Source organism: Corvus brachyrhynchos, unplaced genomic scaffold (assembly GCF_000691975.1).
Source record: "Corvus brachyrhynchos isolate BGI_N302 unplaced genomic scaffold, ASM69197v1 scaffold116, whole genome shotgun sequence".
In the NCBI taxonomy this organism is placed as follows: Eukaryota; Metazoa; Chordata; class Aves; order Passeriformes; family Corvidae; genus Corvus; species Corvus brachyrhynchos.
Genome location: NW_008240221.1, coordinates 13756406 through 13769178, shown reverse-complemented (window position 1 = coordinate 13769178; position 12773 = coordinate 13756406). Strand labels below are relative to the sequence as shown.

Below are 12773 nucleotides of genomic sequence, written 5' to 3'. Positions count from 1 at the left end.
AGTAGGCTGTGTGGTTTCACACTGCTGTGGCTGCAGGGCTTGGGTTGTCAGAAGCCACTTCCCTGCTCTCCCCTCTCAGGATGTCATTTTGCCTTTTTAATGCCTGCAAAGCTTTAATGATACGGGGCAAACAGCTAAAGACCGCACTTGATTTTAATCTTGCCTTTGTCAAAGACAGCTAATTGACACTTAGTTTGATTTAGTAGATGCTATACTGGCACTGAGAAGAGGGAGGGTTTTTTACTCACAGATAAAAATGAGTTTAGATTTTGAAATGAGCCCTGCAAATGTTGGCATTACCTCAGAGCTGTGGTTAGCAATGTCTTTGTTAGAGGCCAAAAGGTCTATCAGCTCTCAAATGTTGTGCACAACAAAAGGTGTTCCTGCTTTCAGGATTGTTTAAAGACTGGAGACTCAAACTTGCACATTTTCTTCCAAGCAGGTGCTAACTGACAGTGATTGTCATTCCTGCAGATTTTGGTCAGGAAATAGCTTGAGAAATCACTGTAGCAGGGATTTACCTGAATTGCTTGTGTCAACATGCTTTTTATAGCAGGTTGGTAATCAGTGGTGCAGTTTTGGTTTGTTTGGGATTGATAGTTGAAGCTATGGCTCACTACCCTAAGGTGACCCAATCAAACTGTAAAAGCAGCATCAAAAACTATATAGCTTTTTGGGATGGTTTCTGGCTCTTCAGGAGCTGAGTGTAGGAAAGACAAGCCCTTTATGAGTGTTCTTACTTCTGCCATTTCCTTTGAATCAGGGTCCAAGAAGCGGCAGTGCAAAGTGCTCTTCGAGTACATCCCGCAGAATGAGGATGAGCTGGAGCTCAAGCTGGGGGATGTGATTGACATCATTGACGAGGTAAGCTGTTCTACAGAGCTGGCCGTCCATGTGCTGAGAGTCAAACCACTTTTTTGGGGATTGCTTGTATTACAAGCATGTCAGGAAAATAGCATGGGAAGCAGTGTTTTTGCTGCTAAGGTTAATAATTTAGGAGTTCTTTCTCTCAGGATCTAATACTAATCAATGCTAGATGTTTAGAAGAAGTATTTGATCATCACAGCAATAAATTGTGGTCTGTTACACAGATTGATTTTTTTGAAAGAGTTTTACAGTTCTTTGGCCCTGTGTGTGTGATCCTTGGCTTTAGAATGTATATGCTAAAACTGTTGGACCACTTCTTTTGGCTGACATACTCCAGATTGGTATAGGTCAAAAATGTTATTTGACTTGACTTGCCAGCTCATATAAACTCACTGAGTTGGAGTAGTGGTTTCTTGTCTTTTCTTACCCATGTGCTTCCTTGGTATCTGTTCCATTCAATAGCAGTGGTGGGAGGCTTGTATGTGTGGGAAGAGTGTCTCTTCCAAATGGGAAATCTGTCAGGGAAGCTGTGGAAAAGATCAGAGCAATTGTGGAAGGAACGTTTTCAGAACTGGTTGGAAAACTTCTGCACAGCAGGCTCTGACCTTCTCTGGTGCCATCTCTTCCTACTGTTTCCCTGAGGCTTTGAGAAAGGAGGATGAAGCTTTCTTTGTAGCCATGTGTTACTGGTGGTGCTTTTTAAGTAGCTTTATGAGACTCTGTTTTTCATGCACATCACCCCTTTTGGAAGAGAGTGCTAACTTCACAGTGCCAGGAAGGACTCTTCCATTCTAGCAAGGAAGAAACGACGCCTTTAGATGCATTTGCACTAATACTTCCAGAATTTAATATCTGTGTGTAAACAGAGTGAGTGACTTGCAAAACCTGCTCACTAAACTCACAGTTTCATAAGTATCTTTGTGTGTGGGTGTAAAGGAGTGTTCCTGGGTAACCTCAGCAGTTTAATTTGTGGATGGTGCCTGTACTGGCAGTTGTGACTGGATGGTCCAGGGTAAGCACTCATATGAGAGAGCACGTGCAGTGAACTAATGTGGAAGCTGCTGTTTTGGTTGCACATGTCAGCATCTGGAATTATTTTCAGAGCGGTGTGCAGTGTCATTTATCAGAGATGACCAAGCAGCCAAACAGAATAAAAAGATCAGAGCATTTACTCATCTGGTTTCTTAAGGAAGTGTAGATTATATTTTATTATTTTAATTTTTTTGTTAGTTCCCATTCTTATTCCTTTCTTAATGATTTGAAAATATGTTTTTGTAGTACCCAGTCTTTGCTTCTTTGAAAAACTGCTAACAAATGTTTAGGGAAATTCTACCTGGTAGAAAAATATTCCAGCTTCCTATGATCACAGAGCTGTTTGCACACTGTTTTCATGGTGATGTAGAATAGATCTGACAGGTGTAGACTATGTCTGTCTGCTTCATGAAACTGTACTGATGGGACCAGAAATGTAAAGAATGGTAGAAAATACTGTCTACTGGTTGTGCAGTATGCTGGGATAACTTGTCTTAGGTAACTTGTCTTCACTACTGTGAGATAATTCACTTCCATTTATGTATAAAAGGTGCTGTTGATATACATGCAGATCACTTGTAACTGTTAGTTCCAGGAAAGATCATTTGGTCACCTCTTTCTAGGGGGAAAATAAGGTAAAATTGGATCAGTTCTATCAGTTACTTAAGAATAATTCAGTATTTAGCCCTCGAGTGATTTTCATAAATTGAGTAGTTGCAATGGAGACCACTGATCAGGAAATCAAAGGTGGAGGCAAATGGGTTCAGAAATTAAATAGCTGATAATGAAGAGAGCAGAAGTAACTTTTAGGGAAGAAAATTTTGCTGTGTGCTGGCTGAATCCACATGGCTTTTTGTTTATAGAACAATCACGTGGGTTTTACACATGAAGAACATGCACAGAGTGCACGTGATGACTGTGTCATGCTGTAAAACCTTTGTTTCTCCTTTATATCTTCCCCCCACTCCTGTCAGAAGCAGCACTAAATAGTAGATTTATTTTTGTAGTACTATATTTTTAGTATTTACATACTGTTTTTTCAAGCAAAGTAAAATTTCATAGAACATCATTAGGGAAGTTTTTAGTAAAAAAAAAAACAAACCAGATTGGCAAAGCTGGTTATTTCAACCTTCTTCCCCATTTTTGTTTAGAAATCTGAGTTTTTTGTAGAAATAAGTTGACACTCACACTGCAAAAAAAAGTTCTGGTGTCTGTACCAGAGCTGTACTCCCTCTTGTGGAGATTGGATCATATGATAATATTTTGGAATGGAAGAGAAGGGTTATGAAATTGTCATTTGTATTGCCGCTGCTAACAGATGCACAGATGTTCTCCACCAAAGCATGAAGAACTTCTTCAGTTTGTGTCTTAATGTTGATTAAATAAACTTTTTCTGGCAATACAGTTTGTGTATAGTCAGGGGTTTTATAAAGGCAGTGTAGTGAGGAGGCTGAAGTGAATGTGCCCCAGAAATTCTGGGTTTGTTCCTGAGTGCCTCTGAGTTGGCATCGCTTTGCTTTGCTATAAAGTGCTTTGCTGACGACATTTCTTGGCAGCAGAGTAAATGGCTGCTCAAGTTGCTTTCTGTATCGTAAGCATTAAAAGTCCTTTTCTTGTAGCTCCTGAGTGAGTGGTGTGGGTGAGTCAAGGCATTTGTATTCTAGTTTTCTGTCATGTGTTTTGTAAAGCCTGAGCTGCCAGAGCCTGGGCAGCACTTGCCAGTAATCTGTGCTTAAAATTTGTTTCAGAGGACCAGCCTCTGAGTTTGAACCGTCCACAGCAAAGCTGTATTACCGCACCAGGATGCCTTCAAAAACAACAGTGCTCTTTTCATTGCCTGTGTCTGTAGCTGCCAGGTTCTACTTGGGCTCTGCTTGCCTGGAGGTGGGATGGCATTTAAAAACTGTGCCTATGTGTCAGGCATAGTGACCTACAAAGCCAGGCTAAAAAAAGATAACGCAAACAGCTGCTGCTTGGTTTGCTTTTTTCTTTTCCTCTTGCTTTCCTTTCTTAACAGCTTTCCAGCCCCAAACCAGGGCAACCTAAATAAAAGATTCTGAAAATTTATCTTAATTATAGCTTTTAAATAGTGCTTATTAGGTAAATAGACCGAATTTATGTAAGACATTTTGAAAACTGTTCATAAATTTGAAGAGCACAATTCTTAGTCTGTTGGTATCATCTTACCCAACACCTCTTCCTGCCCAGCTTTTGCTTGTTCTGCTTTAGACCATGTGGGGTATTCCTGATAAACTTTTCAACATGTTTCTAGCCTAAGGACTGCTGTGTGCCACCAGAAAATCCTGGTGGACTCAGCAATGTTGGTCAGCTCTGATGGGCAGGTCCCTGGTCCTGTGGCACATGTAGGGCCAGGCTGTGCTGTTCAGCCTCCTGCTAGAAGGAATGGACAGCTTAGTTTTCTATTACTCTGATGTCCTTAAGGACTTTTCTCTGTTCTACCCAACATTATCTGTAGAAATTTTATCTTTAAACTTGTCTTTTGATCAAAATCGTGTGAAGCTACCCAGTGGGTATGAAGCACGTGTGAACGTGACTGGTGGAAACTGGACAAGACAGGAAAAGACAGACGGACAGCAAGAACACAAAAATTTCCATGGACACCCAGACTAAAAGTTTCATCTGTATTTCATGAACAGTTTAATACTTTCTTCTTCTGTTAGATGTGCAATGCCTCTTAACTCTGTCTTGAAGAAGGTGATGAACATTTTGGTGCTTTTCTGTATTAACTGGCATGGGGCTAATCTCATGTTTAAGGATCATTGCTGTAGTGATACAAGCAACATTAAATTGTTTTCTTACTCTTCTTTTTGGCTAATCCTTCTACATCTTTGGTAGGTTTCTTTATAAAGAAATCATTGTCATCTGAACTTTGCCCAAAGTTGTTTGTAGAGTTTTATAGGTGAAGTACGGATGGAATTGCTAGGAATTTCCTTTTGCCTTATTGGTAATGTGCAAAATATTTCTCTCCAGGTAGAAGAAGGATGGTGGAATGGAATACTGAATGGCAAGGCAGGGTTGTTTCCTTCAAACTTTGTGAAAGAATTGGAATCAACAGATGATGGCGAAACACAGGATGCTCTGGATGAGACAGGTAGTCTTCTGTTTGTTGCAAACCCTTAGCAAAGTAATTTTTGGTTTCTGGTATAATTTGGAGTATTATGGTTATAATACAACAAAGCTGTAAAGAATTCAATCTTCCTAAGAATGGTGTTTAATTTCTTTCTAGATAGTGTTGATGCTGAGTATGAAGATACCTGTCCTGCTCCCACTTCAGTTGTAATAAAATTGCAGTCAAGGTCTTAATCTTGCAAATATGTGTTCTATGTTTTATCACTAGAAATTTTATCATATTCAAAGTTGATATTTTTTAGAATTGGATATAAAATTATTCTTTTGTTTAGTAGCTTTTTTCAGTCTTATTCTCACAGACATGAGTTCTCTAAAACAGAAAATTGAAGTGTTGAACCAAGTCATTTGAGAATTAAAACTTGAATTTAATTAAAACAGTGTGGAGAGCCTCAACTTAAAATGAATCCAGGGAAGCAGACCCTGTTTCTTAGGCCTTAGATTATGTTTTAGTCTAACAATAAAATGTTTTTAAGGCAGAATTTCCATTTGGCTGTTCTTTCCTGGCTATGGCTGTATAGCTGGGGCAGAAGCAGACGGTCTGTGGCTGGGTGGTGCCAGGCAGGTCTGTGCTTTACAGGCAATTACTCTGTTCCCTTGAAAGTGCACTTCAGAAACATTTGAGTCTATGGAGATCAGTTTGAAGCGGGCTTGTGACATCGTATTGCTGGAACAGGAGTGTTTTTTGGGAACATCATTGCAGGAATTAATTGATTCTTAAAGACAGCTGTGTAACATTCAAGAAAAACAGATTTTATTTTATTTTTTTCAAACCTTGTGGTGATGTGCACCCTCATTTACCTGATGTCCAGTAATGATTGCTTCAAACAAGGGCTTGCTCAGACATAGGGAAGAAGAGCCTGACTTGGAATTTTTTATGTAAATTGTGGAAATAATTGCAATAGCATAAAAAAGGAGTTGTTTGACATGAGCAGTCCCAAATAGCTCAGTGGCTGTCTCCTTGGAGGTCAGGTTCCCTGAGTTTAATAGGGCCTGGTGCAGTGGATTTACAGATGGGTATGTGTTGGTCTTAATTCCTGAATACTGAGATCAGTGAGACTGAGCAGTAATTTGAAGTAATTGTATTTTCTGTCAGTACCTAACAAGTTGGTGTTTTCAGCCCCTCATCCCCCAGGGGTTATATTTAATGCTCAGTACCTTCACAGTCACAATCTGGAGTATCTTTTGGTTCCCTCCTCACTCCTGGGAAACAGTAACTTCCCCTTTCACTCAGCTGTGGTCTTTCAAGCGTGCGACCTGGACTTTGGCCACCAGTGGGATGTTTATATGTCCCATGAGATATCTGAGGGGGATATAACTAAATAAAGAGCAGCTGGGTAGACAAAAGGCGAGAAACTGAAGTCTAGAGCAATGCAGCTTCACAGTATCATCAAAATATCTTAAATTTATGATAGAAGGAAGAGGCTTTAATCTTTGAGGTTCACAAGCCTGTATAGGCTGAAAAGAACTGGACTCAAAGGCTAAAAGATGTGGAGGCCATTTTGACTTTGGTTCATAAAAGCTGTCTGTTTTCACATTACTGTCTCCTGGATTTCTGCATGCAAAAATTGCTTGCCTATGTATACTAATTTGTGGGCTTTAACAGATTTAACCATAATTTAAAAACTAAAAAAGAAGCGTTTCAAAGCTCTTAACACCAAAATTAAGTTATTTTCTGAAATACATTTCTGGGGGGTGGATAAATGCTGTCCCATAAAACTGAAAGATTAAAAGAATTGTAAATAGTTGAATTATCCAGCAATGATTAATCTCCAGCAACTATATCTAGTTGGAATGCTTGGAGAGTTTTGAGCAATGGGAAAATGTCACTTCGGTGCCTTAAGAGGCATCACTCTGCCACTGCAACACACAGTGTTTTCCTGTGGCAATTGAAATATGTTTGGATTCATTATGGGCCTTCATTGATTTTCTTTCTGTGGCTGTAGCTGTTCAAATGAGAGGCTTTTAGATGTTGGACTAAAATGCCATTTTCAGAGAGTGCGCAAGCAGCGTTTCATAAAACGAATGGAAAACATTGACATTAACAGGCTGTGGAGCCTGAGTGCTAATTGAAATAGCAAGAATATTAGTGATCTGTTGACTTAGTGTCCAGAGTAATCAGGGCAAAATGGTGTAATATAAGTTGGTCTTATATTAAATATAAAATGAGAACAAATCTGAGGTATTGCAGCTACAGTGATGTTCCTAGAAAACCCCTTTAGCAGAGCAGTGCACAAAGCTGTGCTGCTTCCACTTTTTTTCCCAGAAAAGCAAATAAATAATTTCAGCTTTTAAAATAGCTTTCCCTTTCTTATTTTATTTTCAGAGCCTGTTTTCAATAGTCCTACCTCACCTGTGACCTCTCCAGGAAATGGGAGTGAACCTGCATTGGGACCAGCACAGCCAAAGAAAATCCGAGGTGTTGGGTTTGGAGATATCTTTAAGGAAGGCTCAGTGAAACTTAAAACAAGATTATCCAGTAGTGAATCAGAAGATAAAAAGCAAGATAAGGTTTGTAGTGGTACATATTGTTCTTTTGAGGTTTCCTATAAAAATAATTTAGGAGATGTGGAATCTGACCATTATCCTCTCACAGGGCTCTTGCCTATAAAACAAAACAAATCCCCTCAAATTTGTTTCACAATAAATTGTATTTAACATTGATTCCAAAAAGTCCATTCAAATGTTCTTGGTATTTAAAACATTAGGGACTGAAAACCAAGCTGATACAAAAATTGTCATTTCAGAGCCATGTGGTGAAAGACAAAATGACATCTTGAACACATCTGCTGTGTGAGGTCTCTTGTAACAGACTTTATATATAGTCTGGGAGAAGATTGTTTAAGTCTGCCTATGCAAGTTAAACTTACCTTTTAAAACAAGGACTATTTTGGCATTTCTTTGTGTTTTGGCTTATTTAGGGTTTTTTTCCCAAGTTTTGGCAGATGTTGAGATTGTTTTTGGGTGTCAACTGCCATTACCTTCAGTGAGTGCTGCCAAGTTTCTGGTTTCATAAATTACTGTTTGTGTAAGCCTGAAAAATGCAGTTCTAGGATTTTGCATCACTATTGATTTTCTTTCCCCCAAATTTTATGAGTGAGTGGGGAAAAAGAGCGCTTTTATTCTTTGTTGTTTGAATTTTATTTTGATCTGAACTTGAGAGCAAACTTACCCCTTGGAAGCACAGCAGTGATGCTCAGTCCTTTATTTTGAACTTACTATTTCAAGAGCTTATATGTGGATTTTCAGCTTTAGATAAGTTAAAGGCAGCTGAGATAGTCCAGAGTTTCAGTTTTGACTCAGGTGATCAGTTCAAGAAAGCTTTAAAGTCTTTGTCCTTTTCAATTTTTTTTCATGGGTTATGGTCATTAATGCTCTTTTGCTGAGTGGTTTGTTTTCCTCTGCCATTGTAATAATTCTAGTGGTGTAGGGCAAAAGGTGAGGTGAGTCCCTGGGAGGAGGAAGAGGCTGAGGCTTCCTTGAATGTGTTTTCCATCAAAAGCAATGCTCAGAGCAATGGCATGGTGTGTGTAATGTTTGTTTCTGATCTGGTCAGAGCATCAGATGATTTGGAAAAGAAAAGTTTCAAGTGTGTTGCCTTCCTTTTAAAGCTCAGGAAATGTTGCCTCCTCAAGAAGGTGGTGTTTTGAAAAGAAGGTCCATGGCAGACCTTACTGCATCCTTTCAATGTAAAGATGGATATAGATGCATAGATGGAGAGAGACTCCTTACTGAGGTTTGTAGTGACAGGACAAGGGGCAATGGCTTAAACTGAAAGAGGGGAGACTTAGGGAGAAAAGATGGGAGATAAGGAAGATATTCTTTGTGGTGAGGGAGATAGGGTGCTGGAACAGGTTGCCCAGACAAGTTATGGTTGCCTCACCATTGGAATTGTTCAAGGCCAGACTGGATGAGGCTTTGAGCAGCCTGGTTCAGTGGGAGGTGTCCATGCTTATGGCAGGGAGTTGGGACTTGGATGGTCATTGAAGGTCCCTTCCAACTCAAACCTTTCCATGTGATGGCACATGGATTCTCCTCATTTCTCTCCTGGCTTTGTCCTCTGATGTGGCAGTCTGTGGGATCACTACATGTCAATGCTGTTGGAGTAGCTTTTCAGGACCTAGCTTTGAGTTTGCTTTCTTGTCATGAGATTGACAATTCAAAAGGGTGTTTCCCTACTTTGTACCTTGTTACTTGAGAGTATAAAGAGCCTGTCCAAGCTCTGTTCAATTAATATGAAGTCGGCTCAGACCTTTTGAATTGTTCTATTTGACTGTGTATAAGCAATAAAATATGCTGGTTTTGGTTGGCCTGTATGGAAAGGTCTTGTGGACCATTTCTCGGCAAGAGAGGAAATGAAGTGAGAAAACAGTTTTGCATAGCTTAATGTCAAAGAAATAAACAATTTAGTTTAGCACTTAATATTCCATGTACACGTTGGAGAGCCCAAGGGTGATAATTCTCATGAAAGTCTTGTGAAAATGGATGGCTTCTTTGGATCTGTGCTTGCTTTGGGGTTATCTGAAGAAATGCTGGGAGAGCACTGTCGGTCTCTTAAGACAGTAAGGAAAAAAAAAATCAGCTGTGTAGAGGAGAGAGGGCTCTTTGCCCTTGGAGAATTCAGAGACTGTTCAGCACAGGAAGGCTGAGCACTGATGTATCTGAAGTGCTCCAGAGTGTATCTGCTGCTGCAGGGGATTGTTACAGCTCTCCCAGCATCCCACCTTGGCTCAGGCTATTTATACCCTGTCTGCCTAAACTTCCTCTCTTACTCCTAATTGCATCTTATGTTGGAAGGGGGAAATGCAGAGAACTATTTCCATGTTGGAGGTGTTTAATCTCAGAGGTGGGTTATTTTAGTGCTTCCTTCATATACCATTCTGGAGAGAGTTAAATTGCATAGGTACTGCAGGAACATCCCAAGTGACCGTGGCTTCCTCTATGGTATGTCAGAGGTACCAGGCACCAGCCTACAGGCATTGTCTGGTTCTAAGGAGAGTAAATCCAGTTTCTCTGACAGTAGAAGATTTGCATGGTTGAACTGTAGATGAAAATGAGCAGAGTAGCTAAAGGCAGTGGGATTTTTCACATCAGTAATGCTGTTAGGGCTGCTCAGGTAAGTACTGACTGTAAGATCATATTCTGTGTTTGTAGCTCTTTGGGTGTGAAGAAGTGGATACAACTGAAGCTGTTGGAATTTGCCTGGCAGCTCAGCAAGTTTCTGAGGGGAAAAATAAAATGTTGTATCATTTATTTTGGTTAGATGTTAACTCTGAAACTTGTGGCAATGCCTCTGTGTTTTTTCATTCAGGAGAAATCTCTGGTGACACTTAAGCTGTTCTGTACAAATTGCTGAGAATTTAAGGGAGGTGGTATAGGTTTTAATGTTCTCTTTCGTTTGTCTGAATAGTTAAAAACTGCTTGTCTGAGGTGGTGTATGGCTGCTGAATATTCCTGCCTTATTCCAGTGCAAAGTAAGCATGGTCAGCAAGTTACTCTGAGCAGAGCTGTTAAATAACTGCTTGTCTTGTGTTCTAGAAGAGGCAATATTCAGGCTAATGGGAGAGTAACACCTGGAACTGCTGAAATACAATTGCTAAAGTATGTTTGGCCATATCCTGAGATTAGCTTCCAGTTTGAAAGCTGTGCTCTGTCTTTAATCAGTAGACAAATTCTAATTGCAGTGTCTGTAATGAAGTAAATACAGTAAGCTAAGTGCTTAATGGGAAAAGCTCATTGAATCTCTTGGAGATGGTAATTTGCATCATCTGAGCTAATGAAAAATTGAGTGTGTCCTGTAGCCTAATCAAAAACAAAACTCTCAAGAATTTTTGTTAACAAAGTTCTTTTCCCTTCATACAGCCATTACCTAACCATCCCTCTGGAACAAAGTTAATTCATTTTCCCAGTACAACAAAAACTGAAAATACACCTGAGGTAATAAAATCAGAAGCTGAAGGTAAACCAAAAGGTAAGGCTGATGGACATTTAAATCTGTTACATGGTAGTCCTTTCTTAAGAACAATTTGATTATCATTTTTTTTTAATGTTAAAATATAAAATGTCTGCGGTGTACTGGAGTTTTGTGTAAGATACTATGTTACATCTTTGAAGTACCTTTGAGGAGTTTATGCAAGTGCAAAAAGGTCTAAAGAAATTTTTGCTTACATTTCTGTATGTCATGGTTTAGCACAGCTAAAAAAGAATCAAAAACATTTGTAGGGTTGTCTCCCAGAATAAAATAAGGCTGGGGTATGAACTTTCATTGCAACAGTCCTTTGCATTAATTTTCTATTGACGTGTTGAGAGGGATTTGCTTTCTGCCTGGTTTTATTCTGGTGGGATGCTGGAGACCTATTTCCATGGAACAGTCTCTCAGCACAAGTTCCTTTGTAGGCTCAGGATTTTCTGTGGAGGTGGCAGTGTGCATCAGAAAGTTGGTGTTTATGTTGTGTTGAGGTCTGTTCCCTCAATAATCCAGTTTCCCTGTGGTTTTATTTATACCATTTTTTAATTTTTCTTTTTTAGTATCTCTTAAGAATTTATGACTTCATTTAGCTGCCAAATTGCACCGTTTTATCTAGAGAGATATTTTTAAGCCAACCCAAAACATCTTGTGGGAGTGCCAACCCCATGTAAAAAATTAACTTTGATTATGTGATGTGTAGACAGCTCATTTCCCCTGTTCCAGAGCAGACATTTCTCAACTTCTGTATTGTAATTTTAAGTGTTATTTTTGTTTTATGTGGAAATACCTTATTTTGCTGTGTTGTTTTCTGTGGAATGCATAATTTGCAGAAATAAGAAAACTGCAACATCTTGCTTCTTAACCGTTCCAGTGCTATTGCTCTAAGAACCACCAGAATGTGCAGCCCTGCGCATTATGGAATTTGACTTGTCTAAAACTTTGCATAAAAATTACCCAACTCTGCCTAAAGAAAATAGGAACATTCAATGCTGGACATCCAGAACATTCAGTATTTAGCTCTTTTCATGGTTTCAGGTGCATCTCATTCTAAAAGTGTGGAAGTTGGACTAATCCTGTAGCCAGAGACTACAGGACTCAGTGCTGTGTCTGTTTCCCAGAGAAACAAATACATGAGAGAGGAGCTTAAATATGACAGTAATAGAAGCTGTAGGAGAACATCAGTAGGTAATTCCTATAGATACCAGATGAGAACATCTTATAACCTTAGGAAGAAAGCTTGTTTTTATTCCTTAGTGTTTTTGTTTAAATACAGACCATAGTGTATTTTATATAATAATAATTTATATATCTCCCTCTCAGTTTTGAGAGACCAGCTTTAAAATAAACTGTGTTCATCGGTTACACAGATCTCTGAGATGTTTAGACTAGGGTGGCTTATTTTGCAGTGAGGCTCTTCTGGTTTTGGAAGCTTGTTTTGGCTTCTGGTGCATGTAAAAATATTTTCTTTAAAAAGTAAAGTAATCACAATTTGACCCCTCTTTTCCCCAGTTATGTTAGGATACAATATCTATGATTCCTTCTACTCTATTGTTAGTCTTGAGACTTTGGAAAATACTTATTTTAAACTAAGTTCTGTTAAAAATATTTACTGAAATCTAGATGCTGTAAAGTTAAACTGGGGCCTTTCCTAAACTTGACTACTGGCAGGATACCAGGCTCACAAAATAAGAAGCTAAAGGGGCAAATTGTACAAACTCGTCTTATCTATGGCCAGGTTTCCTGGTGGTGCTGATGCTGG

At 39.2% G+C, this 12773-nt stretch overlaps 1 protein-coding gene across 2 annotated transcripts in view; it reads left to right on the top strand.

Annotated features, from left to right (window-relative positions):
* Window positions 1–12773, top strand: part of CD2AP (CD2 associated protein) — a 56109-nt gene that overhangs the window by 19198 nt on the left and 24138 nt on the right. For both annotated transcript variants that reach the window (XM_017745006.1, XM_017745007.1), the window contains exons 3-6: window positions 764–864; window positions 4891–5011; window positions 7373–7557; window positions 10909–11017. In XM_017745006.1, coding sequence (XP_017600495.1) covers window positions 764–864; window positions 4891–5011; window positions 7373–7557; window positions 10909–11017 — 516 coding nt within the window. The remainder of the gene's footprint in view (window positions 1–763; window positions 865–4890; window positions 5012–7372; window positions 7558–10908; window positions 11018–12773) is intronic.